At 32.5% G+C, this 20,133-nt stretch overlaps 2 protein-coding genes and 1 long non-coding RNA gene across 4 annotated transcripts; 1 reads left to right on the top strand and 2 right to left on the bottom strand.

Moving 5' to 3' along the window:
- The first annotated feature begins 1,522 nt into the window (after nucleotides 1-1,522).
- On the top strand, nucleotides 1,523-2,194 carry LOC140178799 (uncharacterized). Of its 2 annotated transcripts, XR_011871726.1 has the most exons (5): nucleotides 1,527-1,561; nucleotides 1,641-1,709; nucleotides 1,791-1,856; nucleotides 1,940-2,035; nucleotides 2,159-2,194. It is a non-coding gene; the product is annotated as an uncharacterized lncRNA (long non-coding RNA). The 2 variants fall into 2 exon arrangements; XR_011871725.1 differs by lacking the exon at nucleotides 1,641-1,709 and having other exon boundaries at nucleotides 1,523-1,561.
- A 2,261-nt stretch (nucleotides 2,195-4,455) lies between these two features.
- Nucleotides 4,456-5,707, bottom strand: LOC140178798 (protein FAR-RED ELONGATED HYPOCOTYL 3-like). Its single transcript, XM_072216065.1, has 2 exons — nucleotides 4,768-5,707; nucleotides 4,456-4,681 (listed from the first exon to the last, which is right to left on the bottom strand). The coding sequence occupies exons 1-2, from the start codon at nucleotides 5,638-5,640 to the stop codon at nucleotides 4,565-4,567; spliced, it is 990 nt and encodes a 329-aa protein (XP_072072166.1). The 5' UTR covers nucleotides 5,641-5,707; the 3' UTR covers nucleotides 4,456-4,564.
- A 2,501-nt stretch (nucleotides 5,708-8,208) lies between these two features.
- LOC112742112 (endoglucanase 24-like) lies at nucleotides 8,209-16,830 on the bottom strand. The gene is made up of 6 exons (XM_025791361.2): nucleotides 16,592-16,830; nucleotides 13,822-14,105; nucleotides 12,235-12,672; nucleotides 11,676-11,823; nucleotides 10,243-10,409; nucleotides 8,209-8,559 (listed from the first exon to the last, which is right to left on the bottom strand). The coding sequence occupies exons 1-6, from the start codon at nucleotides 16,821-16,823 to the stop codon at nucleotides 8,224-8,226; spliced, it is 1,605 nt and encodes a 534-aa protein (XP_025647146.2). The 5' UTR covers nucleotides 16,824-16,830; the 3' UTR covers nucleotides 8,209-8,223.
- Nucleotides 16,831-20,133: the final 3,303 nt, after the last annotated feature.

The raw sequence follows: 20,133 nt of genomic DNA, 5'->3' as shown, positions 1-20,133 counted from the left end.
AGGAGAAGAAGAAGAAGGCAATTGATGGCTGCCTCTTTGCCCTCATGATAATATACTTTCATCTTTCTGAAAACAAAGGCAAGAAGAGGGCTGAAAGACCACCAAAGCCTTGGATTGCCAACTGGACTAAGGAGCAGTTGGTGGAAAGAATGACTGCAGAAAGAGAATAAATTTTGGTAAGTAAACATAATATGTTGCTTGTATTTTATTTACCTGAATGCTGCTAGCTAAAATATCTCATGTTTCAGGGGATTGTGAAGATGGCGGAGACAAGAGCAAGAGAAAAAATGAAAAAAAAAAGAAAAAAAAGAAAAAAAACAAGAAATAAAAAAAAAAACAAAAAAAAGGAAGGCGAGTCCAACATCGTCTTCGGAGACAGAAACAGCTACTGACAGTGACACTTCTACCTCTGAGTCTGAGACTCAACAAGACTCAGAGGATTCAGCAAGAAAACACCCCATCAAAAAGGGGAAAAAGTAAGTACCATACTTGGGTGTAATTTCTTTTTCGAGTTGGGTGTATTTTGTTGATCACGTTGGGTGTATTTTTAGTATGTTCTAAATAATCACTGTTTGCCTTCCAGAATGGACTCCAGAAAAAGAAAGCAGAGGCAAGAGGAGGCAGATTCTGATTCAGAATCTGAATCTGAACAAAGTGATGAGTAATGTCCTGAAATTATTACTCCTTTCTTTTGGCTTCATTATAAAGATTTCGTGTATTAACTGAAGTGTCTATTATTAACTTATAGGAGCGAAGAATCATCACCTGCAGAGAAGGAGAAGGAGAAGAAAAAAACAAAAACAACACCAAAAAAGTAAGCACTTCTTTGCATAATATTATGTGATAAAATTAATTTTTTATTTCTGATTGGTACTCTTTTTTTTCCACCCAGAACACAACCAAAAAAGAAAAAAGTTCTCGTGGAGGATTCACCTTCTAAAGAAGACCAATACTTTGACAGGTACAGTACCTCGTAAGCTATATTACCGTCTATCGTCGTAATTATTTTTGTTAACATCTTCTTTTATGAATGTAGTGAGACATATGAAATATCAAGTGACGAACTGGATGAATGGCTAGGGCAAAACGTTGATAAATCTGCTGCAGAGGGGTATGTCTTGCTGGGCTGTCTATTTCATATTTTGTTGTGTTTTGTATGCTAATAATTGTTTCTTGTTTCGCAGCGAGAACCAACCTGACCTGCGATCGACAGAAGGTCGTTATGTGTCGTCTGAAACGTAAGAAGCTTTATTATTTAATAAAATCTTGTTATCATGATTTGGGTGTGTCTTGTGGAACCATTTGGGTGTATTGTGTGGATCAAGTTGGGTGTATGTTATTTAATAAGTTGGAATATTAACTTTGTTGTGTTGGGTGTATATTGTCCATTCGGTTGGTTGTATCTTGTGCATTCATTTGGGTGTATTTTATACCTGTATCTTATTTTGTCTGAATAACATGAAATCTGTTTTAGAATACCGGCTGTGAACTTGGGAAGTGATGGTCCTTCCTCTCAAGGACACACAGAACAGAGTAGTGTAAACCAGCCGTCACAGAGCATGTAATTTCTCTTTTAAATAACCATTACTTTTGTTCTTCTATTACCCTTCTACTTCTAATTCTGTATATATTTTTTTTAGAAAAAAAAGCCCTTTATTATTTTATTCAAGAAAAAAAAGGCAGGAAAAAAAAGCAAAAACTGCAAGTATGTAAGTTCTCAAAAAAACAAAGCCTGTCTTCTTTTTGAATTGTTCGCGTGTATTTCTTGAATTTCTTTGGGTGTATTTTAGGTTGAGTCCGTCTGATTCGAATATGATGGTTGTGAGGGAACAGACACCGTCCGAAGCGCTTGCAATGTGAGTTTTACAATAATATTTCAACCTTATAACCTTATTATTTTCAAAGGCGTTGTTAACCTTTCATTTTTCTTCTTGTTTAGAGTCCCGATTCAGGTTTTTGTGCCGGCATCCCAAACAACCACTGAGACAGATTTTGAACCAACCCCTATGCTACAGATTGAAGGGACTACAGAAACGTAAGAAATAGTATTGAGTGTATATTTGTTTGGAGTTTGGGTGTATATTAGCTAACAGTTTGGGTGTATATTGTTCCTGATTAGTTTCTTTTACGCCGTGATTAATTTTTTGTAACTGTGCAGCACTCCTGAAACCCCCAAACAACTTCAAAAGACCACACCCACGGTTCCCCCAGCTCCAACTAAAATGTAAGTTCATCAGACTAAAATCAATCTTTGCTTATCATCCGTATATTCTTATTCTTATTCTTATTCTTATACATGATGACGCAGTCATCCAGACGCAGAAGACGCTGCTGCCCTGTTGATGATGGCACGGACAGCTTCCTATGTTCCTAAAACAGATCCAGGGGTGCCATCATTCAGCCTTGGATTGACTGATTCAAGCCAGGAGGGGGCGTCAACGCAGGAGACAGAAAGGGAAAAATCTTCAGAAGCTGCGAATTTGATAGAACAATTGGACAGTTTGGTCCAAAGAATAGCAAGCAGCGCGACGAAGGGAAAAAATACAAGTCCACAAATTCAGAGGGAGACTGGGGGAGAAAGTTCTGCAAAGTTTGAAACTCCTCGGGGATTATATCAGATTACGGATGATATGAAACAAAAGCGCTACATCTGGGGGACAAGACTGAAGGAAGATGCAGATGGCAATACTAACGAGTATGAGGAAATGTGCACTCTGATTGGCCAAGGAAAATACATTTTGATGAGAATGCACCTTACTTCCCTCCAGGCAAAAAGTGATATAGAATCTCAGGTAATATTATAATAAGATTAATGTTTTTACACCAAAGTCAATTACAATGCTTATTAATGTAAAATTGATTTCGGCATATATTTCTAGATTGTATCTGCCATCTGCCTCATCCTCAACAACAAAAATGAAAAGAGATTTCAAGAACAAATATACTGTCTCCCCCCCCGATATTGTGGTAAGTGTTACTTCTACGAACTTCGGGTGTATTTTCTGTATTGATTTGGGTGTATTTTTCACGTTCGATTGGGTGTAAGTTTAGTATTTCATTTCTTGTTTCCCATTCTTGCAGTGCATGGCACTTTCGGATCACCCAAACGGGGAATTCGTATCACCGAAAATGAAAAAGGAATTCAGGGTGGAAGCCTACCCGAGTTTCATTCCCTTCATAGATAGAAAAAAATTGACTTCGCACCCATATGTAAGTTTTCGTTTGCTAAATTTGTTAGTACGCTTATTTACTTATTTGCAAAATAAAATAACACACTGTTCATGTGTGGCAATCCTTCAGATTTTTGCCCCTGTCTGCTACGCGGGGCATTGGTGGTTATGGCTGATAAATACAAGAAAGCGAAAATGTCAAATACTTGACCCGCTACACAAAAAAGCTCCCACCGATGAGAGAAAGGCCATTAATAAATTCACTGTAAGTTGCCTCTGTCTTCTTTACTTTAATAGATAGGTCTATTTCGTTAGTTGTGATGGGTGTATATTGTCCATTCAGTTGGGTGTATCTTGTCCATTCATTCGGGTGTATTACTGATTTGTTTTCGTATTTAAGGGATACGTATTTTCAAGATTGATAACATATGCCGGCGGGGAACCTCTTCAGAAAGGGGAGAGGGAGAAGGAAATTAAATCACCATATGTTAAAATATCAGGCCAAAAAACAAGGTATAAATTTGTGAGTCTGAACATTAAACTTTTGTAAATGAGATTTGTAATTTATTTTCTTCGTTTTCAGCTATGACTGCGCTGTGTACGTTATGAAGTGGATGGAGATAATTGAGCCAGAAAACATCAAAAAGGGGAAGTATCAATGGGATAATTGGCCACAGGTAACTATCTTTAGAACCATATAACTCTGTATTACTTTACTGAATTAATATTGCTGTTTAAACAGAATATACTTTTTTATTGTAGGAGGAGGTGGACCACTATAGAGTGGAGTACGCTTCCCGGATACTATTCAGTGAGATGAATACACAGAGAGATCGGGCAATTAGAGAGAGTAGTGCTATAAGGCTGTCGAAGCCATCCTCTGTATTATTGAGTCCGTTTTGTCAGATTAATTCTGCTGATATAGAAACTGGGTAATCCATCTGCTTGGTAGTTTGTAAATTGAACAAATGATGTAAATATTTGCCATTTAACAACAACTTCTATTCCATGTATATTTTTTCCCATAGTTAAAATATCTTTGCTGGTAAACTGTCAGTGATGTATTCAAAAGCTGTATTACAGGTGGTAAAATATGAAGGAAAAAATCAAGGCATATATAAACACAAATTATAAACTGTTACACCCAACGCAAGTCTAATAATACACCCAAGATTGTATAAAATATACACCCAAACTGTCTGCGCTGTATTCAAAATGTATGAATTACATGTACTAAAATATGAAGAAAAACATCAAATCAAATATAAACCCATAACCTGAGAATTTTTACAGCTTTTGTTTTATATATATCTATATATGTGTCTATATCTAAATTGTGAATTAACGAAAATACACCCAAAATAACAGTGCTTTTACACCCATATTCTGTAAAACTATACACCCAAGGAGTTATCCCCTGCTGCTGGTACCCTAAACTGATAACTCATAACGTGTCCTTGATATTGGCTGCAATTTGAATGCGCCGCTGATGCAGCATCAAACAGGTTTATCTGAAATATAACACACACACATTACCTAAACTATTAACGAGAAAAATAAACTCAATCGCCACAAATTTAAAGAACATTACTTTTACCTCGCTTAAAACTTTCGTCTTCTTCTTCTTTGTGGCATTTGCGATCTGTTTCTCCAGCTTTGAACCTAGCCTGTTTTTTGGACGTCCTCTTGTTCGAATCCTTGGCGGGATTTGAAGCTCGTTAACGGATTCCAAGTTGGCGTCTTCGTGGGATAAAGAAGATGTCCCCTTCCTTTTGGCTTTTAATGCTTCCATCTCGGCCATGACGTTATCGTACGCACGGTGCAGAATTGCAGTCAGCTCCTCCGATTCGGAGGCAAATTCGCATATATTTTGCGAACGAAAAACCAATTGGTCGAACCTCTTGCTTCTTGGCTCCATTAGTGGCTCGTCGTGGCTGCTCTTGATGTGTGTGTGTCGCCTCTTTACCTTCTTGCTCCATCGTTCCAGTATGTATCTCGGTGACACTTGGCTTACTTGTTCGAAGCTTAACACGCTTAGTGCGTGACGGCACAGTATCCCTCTCGACTCGAATAATAAGCAATGGCATTTTACCTCGGCTGCAACCGAGTCGTAAGTAACCACGAACTTGTTGAATATTGAGCTGGAAACTTGTTCTCCGACTTCGTATACTGAATAGCCTAGAGCGGAATTCTTTAGTCTGGTGATGCAATTCGCCTTTCCTCTGAATTGCGCTTGGACTTCCCTAAACTTTGTGTGAGTGTACGCATCTTGAAACTGAGCTTCAATGCAGGATTTGGTTGCACACGGTATGACCGTATAAAAATCTGCAGCATCTGATTCTCTCTCTGCTTGCTCCCTGCTTCCGAGGCAATTATCGTATTGTTTGACGAACTGAATAAGCGAGCTGTTCCGGGTGATATACTTGTTAAAAAATGAATGCATGCTCTCGCTCCTTTGTGTGCTTCTCATCCCTGCCCAGAAATGGTGATCCAGATAGATAGGAACCCATATGTGACGGTCTTCGTACAGATCTGCATAATACACCCAAACACAGTCTATAAATACATCCGAGAAAACATGCAATTTACACCTCTGATGCAGATTTTAAAAAGACATTACCTGAAAGCCACTTGTTGTCCACAAGACCAAAATTCAGCAGAAAATCGTTCCAATTCCTATCGAATGAGTCTTTGCTTTGAGAGTTCCAAACAACTTGGCTCATTTCTTGTTCGATATCGGCATGTCCCTTGTACCCGTTTAATTTGCTTGGAATCTTCTTCATGATGTGCCAAATGCACCAACGGTGAACTGTTGTTGGCATACAGGCCTCTAAAGCCCTTTTCATGGATGCGCACTGATCGGTGAGAAACCCTTTCGGAGCGTTTCCTCCCATGCAACGAAGCCAGCTTTGAAATAACCATTTGAATGATTCAATTTCTTCGTTCTTCATCAAAGAGCATCCGAGAAGTGTTGATTGACCGTGGTGATTCACCCCGACAAAAGAACCACAGACCAAATTATACCTAAAACAAATTACCATGGTCCAGAATGCAAAATCATTAGCTACACCCTAACAAATGCTTCGCATACACCCAATGAAACAGCCAATATACACCTCTACTGCGGATTCGTAAAAATAAATTAATTTGGCATCATAAACAGGGACAGTTTGTTACCTGTTTGTATTGTAGGTGGTGTCGAATGAAATGACGTCTCCGAAATACTCAAAGGCGGCTCTGCTTCTTGCATCGGCCCAAAAAGCCAGCTTAATCGATTGATCCTCTTCGAGTTGGAGCTCAAAAAAGAAATTCGGATTCTTCTCTTTCATTCTTAACAAATATTTCCCGAATTCCTTTGCATCTTCTTGTTCGGAAACATTCCGCACTTCCCTGGTAATGTAATTCCTCACGTCCTTTTCGATAAAATTTAACTCGCGGTGACCCCCGGCAGCCGCAACAAATGATTGGTAGGTTTTGCTTGGTCTGATACTGGCCTCCTCGTTATTCTCTATCGTACGACGAATGGACATGCTTAGTTCCCTGTGCTGTTTGAGCATCTCTGCTTTGCTTGGACAGCAGGGGTGTGAATGATCCAGCACAACCTTTGAAATGATCCAAGCACCGACATCCTTCAATGTGTGTATATAAATTCTTGCAGGACAGTTTAGACCAGCTGTCGGATTGGTCTTCTCGGTCGGAGATATTTTAGATTTCCATTTTCCCTCTCTGCTACATGTAATCAGTTGGTTCTTAATCTCGTTTCCCTTCCTATTTGTGCACCGAACTCTTGTAGAGAAACCTGCAGCCTTGGCGTAGTTCCTGTAAAATTTTCCAGCATCTTCAAGGGTGGTAAAGGTCATTCCGACCTTTGGAACAAGCTCGTCATCAACAACTGAGAGAGGCTGCAAAATACACCGTGTCAGAACTGTAAATACACCCATAGATATGATTCAAATACACCCAATCATGTCTAATACGATACACCCGAACCGCAACAACTCAACTACAGAATGACTTTTAAAGCGATAAACTGTAAATACACAGCCTGCAGATATACACCATCTCAAAAACTAAAAACACACCTAATCATGTCTGTTATAATACACCTGAACAACAACAAGTCAATTAAAATAACAAAAAACCAGTAAAGTGTAGATACACCCACACTTCTAGCTAAAATACACCCAAACAAGAATTGATCTACACCCGAGCGTCTGCTACAAATTCCAGGTAATTAATCACAACTAATACATTGAATCGACAAATTCAGGTAAACGTGTTACTTTCACAGTCAATGTTCAGCAATTTTTCAACTACACAATGCTATACAAATTACTGAAAGAAAATTCATACTAATCCTATGTAAATCAAACCTCAGGGACTTCGTTAGATTCTGACTCATAATCCACTTCGCCTGCATTCAGTTGACAATCTGAGGTTGAATGATCCATTATCTTCAAAACGAGATCAAACTTTGATTTCGGAAAACAACAAATCAAAAATAGAAAACGAAGCTCGAGTTGCAGAGAGAGACAAAGGTAACCTAAACGAAGAAGATGCTAGTGAGAAAAGGAGAAGAAAAGAACAATGGAGAAGAAGGAGGGAAAACGCGGGAGAAGAAGAACAACGAAATCTCAAAATAACGAAAACGAAAAGGGAAAGAAATATTTTAAATCTGGTAGTTAGATATACGCGCGATGTTATATAGCGCGTGTAATCAACGTACCTGAAGCAGCGCATATTTTGATTTTATTGTTTAATGAACTTGTAAAGCATACAAGCCATTAGGACTTGTATGCAGAGCTTTTCCGATAATTGTCGAAGCATTAGATCTTATAACAAACATTAACTACTCTATATCAAAATCATTTTTGTTTTGAGAAAAAAATTTATATAGAATTTACATATCTACAATCATATTGAATATTGGATACTCTTTTCATTTCAAAATAATTTTGATCTTCACTTTTTAGATATAATAATATTTTTTTTAATAATCCAAAAAGCAAAAACCAACGCATATTTTGAAACAGGGAGAATAAATATTAGAATTCTAGAAAGACGTAACTACAGAAGAAGTGGCAACCAAACCAGAGAGGAGAGCAACAAAGAGTGCACTATTATAAGTGGTTGGTTCAGCTTGCATTGAATTGTTCCTTAAATCATTATACGTCTCATTGAAGAAGGGTCCACCCACTAAAGCTCCAAGTGGTACATTAGGGTTAGGTTTTGGTGAGGCATACCACTTTTTAAATCCAACCTTGCATCCAATCTCTGTAGCATTAACTGGGATGGAAGATCCTCTATGATGCACATATTTTGGATAATGACTTCCATATCCTACAAGATAACTCATCTTCAATGGATTTTCTCCCAACACATATTCTGCCTGAAATTGTTTCAATTTTCTATTTTCAACATTCATTCAATCATATTATAAGCTAGGTTGCACATATATAGGGCCGTGAAAATAGGCCAAACTCATCGGGCCAGTCCATTTATCCATTTAAATAGGCGGGCTTTGCTTATAAAATTAAGTCGGTTTAAATTTTGGGTTAACTCAATTAACCTGAAAAAAATGACAATCCTGCAAACTAAACGGGTGGTCCGTTTATTTTTTTTACATTTAAAAAAAAAGTAACATTTTTAGCCGATATTCCTCCCGATTTGACCCGAAAATCCGACTCATCAACTAAAAAAATATTATATTTTAAAGATTTATTATCTAAAAGTGATATTTTTTATCAAAATATTTTTTAAAAAATAAAATAAAAGGATAAACAGGCTGGCCCCGTTTAACCCATCGGACTGACCATAAATGGTCCGAACTAAAAAATTATGGTCCGCGAATAAAACAGGCTTAAACAGTCTAGCCCATTTAACCCACGGGTTTAATGGGTCGGGTCTAAATGAGTCAAGTTAGCCCGTTTTAACAGCCCTACACATATATGCATTCAGTATATGGTACTATATAAAGTATGATATCAAATTATTTGCTAAAGTAGAAAATTTAAACAAAAATGTAGTATACAGAATCATATAATATAAGAAGTAACATTGCACCAGCAGAAAAGCTTAAAACAATTAATCTCACTTAGAAGTTAGAACTAAAAGATGGTAAGTTATTTAATGTGCAAAGAATCGACGAGATCCTAATGGACCATGAGTTATAATATAATTTAGAGAGAGCGATTGGGTGTTTAAATTTATTTATTTATGACTCTAAAATTATCTCATTTATTAGTGAGATCTCATTGACTGAAATAATAAGCAATGATTAAGTGTGTATTTGTAAAAAAAAAAATATGAAAAAATATTTAAATATAAAAAAGAAAACAAAGAAACATGCTTCGTTATACATTATTATAAACGTTTGGTAAATATTAAAAATAAATTTTATGAACTTAAGCGATCAAATCATAATGAAACTTCTTTAAACTTCTTTTGGCATATTTTGAAATATTTTGGGAATATTCTTCTTGTTATAATAAATTAAGAGTACTTAAGTCAATGAGTAAATAAATTCAAAGACAATTTTGGTGGTTTACACTATATATTGGCTAAAATATCTTAATAAGATTGATTAAAAAAAAAAAAAACAAATTTCATATATTGCAAAAATTAACTTCCGTTCTAAATTAAAGTGATTTGGGTCATAATGAAGTATCAATTTATAAATATATTATCACAAGCTCAAATGCACATTAATTACTAGTATTAAAGATAAAAAATACGAAATTGGGTCATAATGAAGTATCAACTTATATATATATTATCACAAGCTCAAATGCACATTAATTACTAGTATTAAAGATAAAAAATACGAAATTTAGAGTGCGTTTGATTTGCGTTTTTATTTTCAGTTTTTATTTTTACTGTTTTTTATTTTTTAAATTTTGTAAAAAAAAAAATTTAAAACAATAAAAATAATAAAATCTCATTTTCTGTGTTCATTTCCTATTTTCACTTTTTTCTTCATAAAATTTGAAAAACAAAAAATATTGGAAATAAAAGCAGAATATAAAAACGTAAACCAATCACAACCTTATTTTGCCAAAAATACATACCATACCTGAGATATGGCGAATTTGCGAAGATCTAAAGGCTTATACAATTTTCCACTACAATATAGAGCTTCAGTTTGTGATGTCAGCATATAATCACTATAAACAACAGCTAAGAATGCAAAAGCCACTGCATGTTGCAGAGAGTTCCAAGGTTGTAACCATATCAATCCACCTGCATTCGTTCAAGTTATAAATTGCGTAAAAAAGAAAGTAGCAAAGTTAATAAGGAAAAACGTGTTTAAATAACAAAAGATACTTTCTTATTAAGTCATTTCACTGCATCTATAGAGATATTAGATAAATAGTTGTGAAAAAAACCAACAAAGATATAATATTTTTCTATTTCGAAGATAGACTAATAGAGTATAAGATTCTCTATGAATATAAAAGTTAATAAGTATATATTTATGTATATGCATATGTTGGGTCACCTATGGGGAGCTCTCGACCACCGGAAAGGAATCAAACGAGAGAACATAAGATGAGAAGACATCACATCCAATTCAAAATCTTAAAGTAGTAGGTTAATAGGTCTCTCATCTTATAAACTCCTCACTCTTCCTTACTTTCTTTGATGCGGGACTAACTGCAACACTCCTCACACTTGCCACGTTAACAGTATATATACATAGTATTTCATATTTTTTTAGAAGAGTATTTAATCAAAAAATAATTAAGTATTTTACAGTAGAATAATTAAAACTGTCATGACAGTATAATAAGATAGACCTGCAATATTTTTGAGTGGTCTTAACATCTTCTATCCAGTGTTATAAATTATTTTACAGGTACTACATTTAACTTGAATGAAAGTTATCAGAAAGTTTGAAATTTAACAGATAAAAAAATTATTAAATTATTAAATAATTAAGAATACTATTAGAAAACATATAAGTAAAATAATAAATTGTAGCTTTTTTATAATTTTTTATGGTAAAATAATAAAAATAATAGAATTCTTCTTTTTATTAGGGTATTACTATATTGTTATTTTTTTAAAAAAACAAAATTATCAAAAGTAACCCTAGTATTCTCGGGCTATGTTAAAGATCTTAAAGGACAAAAGATATTAATTCGACGAAGATAGGAAACCCACCATAATTAAAAAATTATATTAATAAAAAATATGAAAGAATTAAGAGTGAATACCTATCCGACCCCTGACAATTACCTCGAAAGGACGAGACTCTCAAGAAAAAAAACACCAAATTCGATCTCTAATATTTTTTTTTTGGACTGATTATAGCCTTTGTGCCAAAAAAAATAACATTGATTTTTTTTTTTGTATAGAGACCTCGTTGTCCTTTTAAGGTAATTATCAAGGGTCAGGTTGAATTTTTTTTTTGTTAAATGCCTCGTTGTATTTCGAAGCAATTGTGAGGAGCTGTTTTGGATTTTTCTCAAGAATTAATTAGAGACTGAAAATTCTAAATGGTACTTTTAGTTCTCATGGTGGTAGCTGTTGGTGAATCTGGCAGAAGAGTGCATATGACAATTTCGGCGGTTTCTCTATACATCTGAAGATCGAGGTCCTCGTCAATTGTAATGTCTGTTGCACCAAAAAAGTTAATCCTTGACAAAAGAACCTAGTTCAACATCACAGAAAACCTGGGTTATGTTCAAAGTAATAACAGAAGATTTATCCAAAATAAATGTGCCTAAAATACCAAAAAAAATGTGCCTAATTCACCTATGTTCTTCCTAATTCATTAGGTATACATTTAAGAGAACACTTTAAGCACATGTCAGGACACTATATTTTGTTACTCAAAACCATTTGGATGCTACAGTTTATCATAAACAACTATACCACGGTTATACTAATCCGTCACCAAAATCAGCAAACCAATATAAAATATATGTTAGAATATAAATACACATTGAAAATAAATTAAACCACGTATATTTCTACACAAATACATTGGTGACTGGTTTTAGTGTACGAATAACATTTTTGTATCACAAATATTCCAGAAAGTGACACTAATAATTTGTACCTGGATTGCAGCATGCTTATCATCCCAACTAAACCATGAGAAAGAACCAAAATTTGCAAATGCTTTTGCATTCTGTAGGGTGACATAATTGAGATATGATGGATCCTTTGTTGCATGGTAGAGCCAAGTAGCAGCCCATAAGAGTTCATCACCAAAACCAGATGATTTATAAAAGGGGTTCACTTGAGGAATGCTAACACTGTAAGAACATTTGAAAGTGTCAGCGAAGGTGAAGAGCTGTTGAGCATGAGCGAGGAGGATTCCGGAATAAGCGGGATCCACGTTCTTGAAAACAAGAGATGCTGAGGCCATTGCCGCTGCAGTTTCTGCTGCTACTTCTGCTCCTGGATATGATGAATTTACTTCAATCACTGGCCTTTTCTCATTTGTATCTTCAGGTCTTTCCCAACAATTGTGATCCACCCCAGGATCCCCAACCTTCAATCACAAAACAAAAATCTATTCTTACTAATTTTACAATTAAAATATGTTACATATCACTTTTATATTACAATTAAAATAATTTTTTTTCCAAAATTAAAGAGTTCTCTCCTCTTATATCTCTCTTTCTTTTTGTCTCTAATTCTTTCATACATTATCTTTCTTATATATCATTATTAATAACTAATTATAAATTTAACCATCAAAATATACATGACATTCTCTAATTACAATTACAATTAAAATAAAAATATTGAAATTGAAATTATTATATTACTAATTTTACAACCAAAATGTATCACATATCACTTTCTCATTCTAATTTAATCAAAAAGAAAAAAAGGGCTAGCAAAAACCTAAGACTAAGATTTAAAAGAGGAGTCAAGTCTTTTGAAAGGTTTCAAAAAATGCTTTTCGAATCCAATTGAATACACAAACAATTGGTTTACGGTATAGAAGAAATACATGTATATGTAATACTAGATATTGAATGTTAACGAATTATCTAGAAACCAACTATAAATATAGTTATCCAACTTTGTCCTACTGTCAATTTCGATAGGAATTCAAAAAAACGAAGCCCTTCTATATTCATCTGTAATTATGAATTGAATCTTGATAAATGACTAACGAAATTGAATCAAGAAAACTCTAAAAGAATGGTTCCAAAATCTTATTTTAAGGGAAGATAAGAACAAAAATTGTGTGGATTTACAAAAACTATGAAAATAGAAAAATAGAGAAATATCGAAATAGTTCCAACAGTTTAATAAATATTCTTTCTTTATTTTTTTTTTCATTTTTTTCCTCAATTATAAAAAAAGAATTAAGATTAATTGGGATGTAATGGTGATGGCATAGAAATAGTGAATTGAATGGTCAAATGTGGATTGAGTTTGAAAAAAGAAAGGCATTTTAGTCTGAAGAATTATTTTAAAACAAAATTTAATGGTTAGGGCCGATTTTAGAAAAAAAAATTTGAGACAATTTTGATTTTCAGCTAAAATTATAACTATCAAAATCGTACTTAGTCTTAATTATAACAACATAGCATATGATGGGATATGACAAATTAAACAAGATTATGTGAAAGTAAAACACAGGGTTCAAACTCCGAAATCAATCAACAAAAAAAAAATGATTCACCTGAATGTAAAGAACATCTTCAAAAGGATGAGCATTGATAAGATAATCAGTGATCCACTTAAGCGAATCCTGAGCATATTGTAGCTGCTTCACAGCTTCCATTTTATTCCCATATTCAAGAATCGACCATGACAACATGGTTGCAGTGAAGGCCATTGGGAAACCAAATTTCATGAGATCACCCGCATCGTACATTCCTTTACTTAGATCCAAACCTGCTTCTTTTCCATCTTTCAGACTTGAATCCCCTCTCCATGGAATTCTGTTGTTCTGCAACTTCCCAGCTGCATGCAATACCATTATTTTTCAATTGTTAACATGTCAACACTAATAATCTAATAGTAAAATTGTTGGTAAGGTATATTTTTTGTCTTTTTAACGTTTGCGATTCTTTTAAAAATTATCTAAAATGTTTAGTTGCATTTAATTTTGTCTATTTTTGTCAAATTTATCCTTAAATGTTAACTTCATATAAAATGTTAGAGACAAAATAAAAAAATATTAGAAACAGAATTAAAAAAATAAAAAATATTAAAGACAAAATTGAATAAAATTAAGCGTTAGTAATATTTTTAAAAAAAAATTGCAACATTAAATAAAAATATACTTTATCAATTTATCCTAAAGTTTTTCACTTGAACTATGTTAAATATACTTATTTTATTAGCGCTTTTTTTAAATCAAACTATAGTAACTTTATTTATGTTATCTACCTACCACTATTAAACTTAATTTCTCATGCAATCCTTCGGAAATATAGTCTTATATTTTTTTTTTCCGAGTAATGTTACAGTGATAAAAATATTTATTATTTTTATTAAAATTAAATTTTAAGTATTAAATAATTTTAAATTCTAATTTAATCCTAATAGTATAAATATAATGTGTCCTGTATTTTTCTATTTTTATAGATGAAAAATTTTAATATTTATTATTTTATATTTTTACATTTTTGTCTTAAAATCAATAGCTAAACACAGTTTTAGAGTCTACAATTCATCTAATGCTAAATAATAAATAAAATCAGGAATCAATTGTAGACACACAGATTTTGAGACATAAAGATTATAAGACACTGGATTTAAAAAATTCAATTATGGATTAGTTAAAATTTATTTTATTTGTTTAGGATTTTATTTTTAAAAATTTATTTTTTAAAATTAATTAAATCTAATTTTTGATAATTTAAGTTTAAATTAATCAGTACTCATATATTTTGATAATAATTAAGTAATTTCTATATCTGAAATTTAAAGTTTTAGTAATCAAAAAATAATAAAAAATTTATATAATTTAATTTAAATAATTAAAATTTAAGATTTAATATTTTAATTTTATATAAAAATAAAATTAATTTGATTATTTCAAACTTTAAAATAGAGTGATTACTTGAAACTAATTTATAAATTGACAAATAAATATTTTATATATTCTAAAAATAATTTTATTATATCACCTTTGGTCATAAATTATTACTTTATCCTATATTTTTCATAAAAAACCTAAACCGTCCCTTTTTTTTTTTATTTAATCTTAACCCTAAATTTCGTAATTCTAATACACACATCACTCCTTTACCTCCACTCACCCACGGATGACCAAATTTTCATAGTGAATTTTGAAATTTAAAACTTTTACTATTTAATTTCTTAAATCCAAACTTCACTATACTAATTTTTAAAATTCAGTTTTGGACATTAGATTAGTATTTGAATTTTTTTGGTATTAAATCAGCAAATAGAATGTTAAGTTAGTTTTGACTTGCCAAAATAGATACATAATTAAAAGATATTATTTTGTTTTGATACTTAAAATTTTTTTTATTTTAATTTTTTAAGTTTTATCTTATTTAAGTACTAAAATAAAACAATGACATTTAATTTTGTGTTTAGTATGGCAAATCAAAATATGATCAGTCTAAAATTAATATAGTGCCCAAAATTAAATTTTAAAAATTAATATAATAAATTTTGAATTTAAAAGATTAAAATAATAAAAAAAATTATAAATCTAAAGAATTAGATTAAGAGACAGAGATTGAAAGACTGAGACTGAGAGACAAAGACTAAAAGACAGAGACAGAAATAAATCTCAGTATTCTGTTTGGTGTAAAATAGGAGACAGAAATTAAAACAAGAATGAAACTCTAATTTAATTTGTACAAAAGGTAAAATTAGAATTAATTAATTGAAATGAAGATATTTTAGGTATAAAATATTATTAAAGTTTCAGTCTCTGTCTCTAAAAATTTCAGCCCCTTATGTCCTCACTTTTTAGAGATATTGAAATACTAAAATTTTAGAGATAGAGACAGAAATTTTAGTATGAGCCAACAAACATGATATCTCACTAACTCAAAACGAACGCTACCTTCTAGTTAGTCCAGACACTCACTAAGAATGGAGAAAAGAAAAGTAAGAGGCAGAGAAGATAATGTGAGATTGAGAACGAAGAAGAGAGGAAGGAGGGACGGTGCCGATGGAGCTTGGAGATGCCATTGCCGGAGGGAGGGAGGGAGGGAGAGAGAGAGAGAGAAAGGAACTTGGGGAAGGAAGAGTCTCCGCCGGTGCCATGGCCGCCGCCACTGTTGCCGTTTCTCTCCACCATTCCCCATCGCTACTGCCATGCTCGGAACTGCTGGTTGCTAGGGTGTTACAAAGATATTGAATCCACAACAATTCTAGCTTTATTGGTGTCCTCACTGTAACAAACAAGGTTAATAGCAATGGAGAATGAACAGTATAGTACGATGCTCTATGTATTTGATTACATTTTTGGACGTCGAAAAATTGCAGACACAATTCGAGGGCTGAGGCATATTTCTGAACAATGTTGGTGGGGAATGTTGATAAGGTTTGCGGTGAAGCATGGTGACGAAGCTTTTTGAGTAAAAGAAGAACACCAGCACCAACTACCACCATTCCAATCATGGAAACTGTTAGCCACCAACACAAGGCACCCACGTTTTTGTTCTTTTTCTTCTTAGCCACTTTCTCTTCCATTCGCTGCTGCAACAGAACCATTCAAAGTACTTAGTAGAATTGAAAATAAAGGCAATTTATGGTTTTTGACATGTACCATATGGTGTTTTTTCCATCTTTATATCTACGAATAAATATATTTATTTTATTTTTTATTGTGCAACAAGGATAGAGGAATCCAGAGGACAAGTCAGTAAATTAGACAAGTCTAAGGAATGATGCTCTAGTTCATAGTTGTTATAAAAACGACAGCGATCTAAAATATTTTTTTTTATCAGTTTAAATTTTTAAAAAGAGTAGTTTTATAATATAGTACTGGACTTGATAGGTTCTAGTATGACTATGTTATGGTGACTATAATGATTATATAAGTATTGTTAAAATTAAAATTATATTTTTTTTTTATTTTAATAACACTTTTTAAAAAATATTATTTAACAATAAAAGTGTTATTTTAATTTTAACAATATTTTTTAAAATACCATAATTATCGTAATTACTGTAATATAGTTATACTAAAATAACTCATTAAAACTTTTATGACTTAAAAATTTAGAGTTTGATTTTTATTAATTTAAAAAAAACTTTTTAACACAAGACAAATTAAAAAATTATAAAAATTTACACAAATTCAAAAAAAATTCACAAAAAAAACTTATTAAAATATAACTATTCATCTATTTTTTCTAAGGTAGAAACTCAGGTGCAGTCGACTTCACTTGAGTTTTCACCTTTTTTTAATCATAAAAAATATTTGATGGTTAGTTATTTGTTTTTAAGTGGATAATTCAAAACAAAAGAATTAATTATTGACAAAAACATATCCTTAGAAAATAAAAAACTAACTACCCTAATTCATTAATAAATAGAGTTTAAGTTGAAGCCGCAGCAGTGCAAATTAATAATTATTGTGCCGGAGAGCGATGCTACTCTTAGAAGAAGACAACCATTTGAGGTTCTGATTCTTGTAGGTACATAGTTTGGCAATTGGGATGCTTAGTTCAACTAGTGTTTTCTCAAATAACAAAAAATGAAGTGAGGGGAATTGGGGATGTGGCCATTTGGCAGTTTGGCACTTAGGAAAGGGTGGCTAATCCTTTTCTTGTGTCTGCTAATCTTGTTTTCTTAGATCATTGGGTGACAAATGTCATAGTCATTCTTTTTTCCCTTTAGTTTATTGTGCACTTTGCTCTGTGTGATTTGTGTACTAATGATATAGTATATATTTTAATTCAACTTTAATATATGCTAATAAGTTCGGCACTACCTAAACTTTTCTGTAGTTAAGTGAAAAAAAATGTAGTTATCTAAACCACATCACTAATCATGGCCAATATTAATATATCAAAAGATTTATTCGTATCTGAGCTTACATAATTTAAGTCCAATCCATTTCATTTTGGTATATAAATTACATTAAAAATTAGATCAGTTAAAATCAGCCTAATAATGCTAGGTCCATTACAAAAGGTTTATTAGTCTTCCTGGATCGAACTAGTTAGATATGAGTCTCTAAAATCTATATCTACTGATCCAATTTAAAGAGCAAATTAAACGCTCTTCCACTATTTCAATTATCACTCTTAAATAGTAACTACTATGAACATGAGAACTAACTTTTCACTCTACAAAAAAGTAATCACTCATAATTTTCAAAAGTCATCTTTAAAAAATTCGTTTATGAGATAATAGCTATTTATCATGTAGTATTCTAAAAGTTATTTTTTCAATACTTTTTTCGATCTCAAATTTTTAAGGATCTATCATAGGAGATTGTGGGTTCTGAAATGGGTTAGAATGGATTTGAAATTTCCAGTGGCGATGAGAGTTATTTATTTCAATGGAAGTTGGAACTAATAAACCAGCTTCATGCGGTTCTGCAATTAGTAAAACTGACAACTGAGAGAGAGAGGATAGAATGGTCTGAAAATTTGATAAAAAATGTGTTTATTCTACCAACTCTTTTGTGCAGGTATTTGCGGGTAGAAGTACTTCCAGCAAATATCACAAGGTATAGCTTCACCAGTATTATTTGGAGAGGATGCGTCCCACCAAGGATTGAGTTGTTTACTTGGTTTGCACTGGTTGGTACGGTGAATATAAGGAAAAAACTGTGTAGATTAGGTGTTATTGGCCAGAATGATAACATGTGTTTTATATCATAAGTCTGTTAAAACTACTTTTCACTTGTTTATTGGTTGTGAGCTCACTTGGTATGTGTGGTGTGTTTGATTGTTTCTCTCTTGGAAAGATATGGACTATTCCAGGTATACTCAAGCAACAATATGAAAGTTGGACGGATATATCAACGAAAAAGATGGAATGGAAGCGGTGGTTAGTTGACTTTTTTGCAGTCACTTGGACAATTTGACTAGAAAAAAAAAATGATAAAATCTTCAAAAATTAAGGTTCAAGTGTGGTGGGCATTTTTAACAGATCATTTACAAGTTACGATGAGTAGATTGGTGGTAAACCCTATGGTTGTTGATGGCAATGCTAGAGATGGCTAAAGGTTATTATTTTTAGCATTATGAGTTTTTGTTTCTTTTCTTTTGCTCTACTTAAATATTGAAGTCTCTTACAAATATCCTACCACCACTGTCCAGGTGAAAACGTGAAACAAATAACCATACCCACAAGCAAGTCGAAACCCTCACCCAAATAATTTTTTTTAAATACATAAATAGAGAACACAAAGTATAATATAGTTATGAAATACTTTATTTTTTTTTATGAATAAAATACAGTTTATTCTTCTAAACTTTGTCATTTGTACAATTTTACGTTTTAATAAAAGCAATTCAATACCTTTACATTATCAAATGTTAAATGATGCATGGCCTTGCTAAATTTTCTTTCAAAACTATCTTTCAATAAAGAGCTAATTGTTTAACCAAGTGTAAAACACATTATATGAGATTAATTAGGTTTTAATCCTACAAAATTAGCGTTTTTTGTTTTTAGTCTTTCAATTTATTTATTTATTTTATTTAAGTTTTAGTCCCAAGTTTTTTAATTTGATCCTTGCCATCAAGTATAACTGATGACTTGGCAACTCTATCTAATCATTATCCACCCATTCCCACGTCTACTTCCACCAGCACTACCACTACCACCACACAACAACAATAAGAATCACTTCTCTTCATTACCTCCTATTTCCATTTGTAACAACCCAAAAATCTTCTCATTATTTTTAATAAATCACGAGTAACTAATTTAGTTTGTAACTAATTATACATGAGTAAATTGTTGCAATGATTTCACACCGTACCTTGATAATAGCTAAGTGAGTTTAAGAAAATTTGCGCCTTTTAGAGGGAGGTTTAAT

Source organism: Arachis hypogaea, chromosome 14 (assembly GCF_003086295.3).
Source record: "Arachis hypogaea cultivar Tifrunner chromosome 14, arahy.Tifrunner.gnm2.J5K5, whole genome shotgun sequence".
NCBI classification, from domain to species: domain Eukaryota; kingdom Viridiplantae; phylum Streptophyta; class Magnoliopsida; order Fabales; family Fabaceae; genus Arachis; species Arachis hypogaea.
Note: the sequence above shows the minus strand (reverse complement) of the source record. Positions and strands in the feature narration are given on the sequence as shown.

Excerpts from the sequence above, each read along its gene's own strand:
- LOC140178798 (XM_072216065.1), bottom strand. The coding sequence starts at position 5,640 with ATGAGAAGCACACAAAGGAGCGAGAGCATGCATTCATTTTTTAACAAG. Across the intron at positions 4,682-4,767 it reads AGACGAAAGTTTTAAGCGAG|ATAAACCTGTTTGATGCTGC; the intron begins GTAAAAGTAATG and ends GTTATATTTCAG.
- LOC112742112 (XM_025791361.2), bottom strand. The coding sequence starts at position 16,823 with ATGGAAGAGAAAGTGGCTAAGAAGAAAAAGAACAAAAACGTGGGTGCC. Across the intron at positions 11,824-12,234 it reads ATAAGCATGCTGCAATCCAG|GTTCTTTTGTCAAGGATTAA; the intron begins GTACAAATTATT and ends ATGTTGAACTAG. Across the intron at positions 10,410-11,675 it reads TACCACCATGAGAACTAAAA|GTGGATTGATATGGTTACAA; the intron begins GTACCATTTAGA and ends GAACGAATGCAG.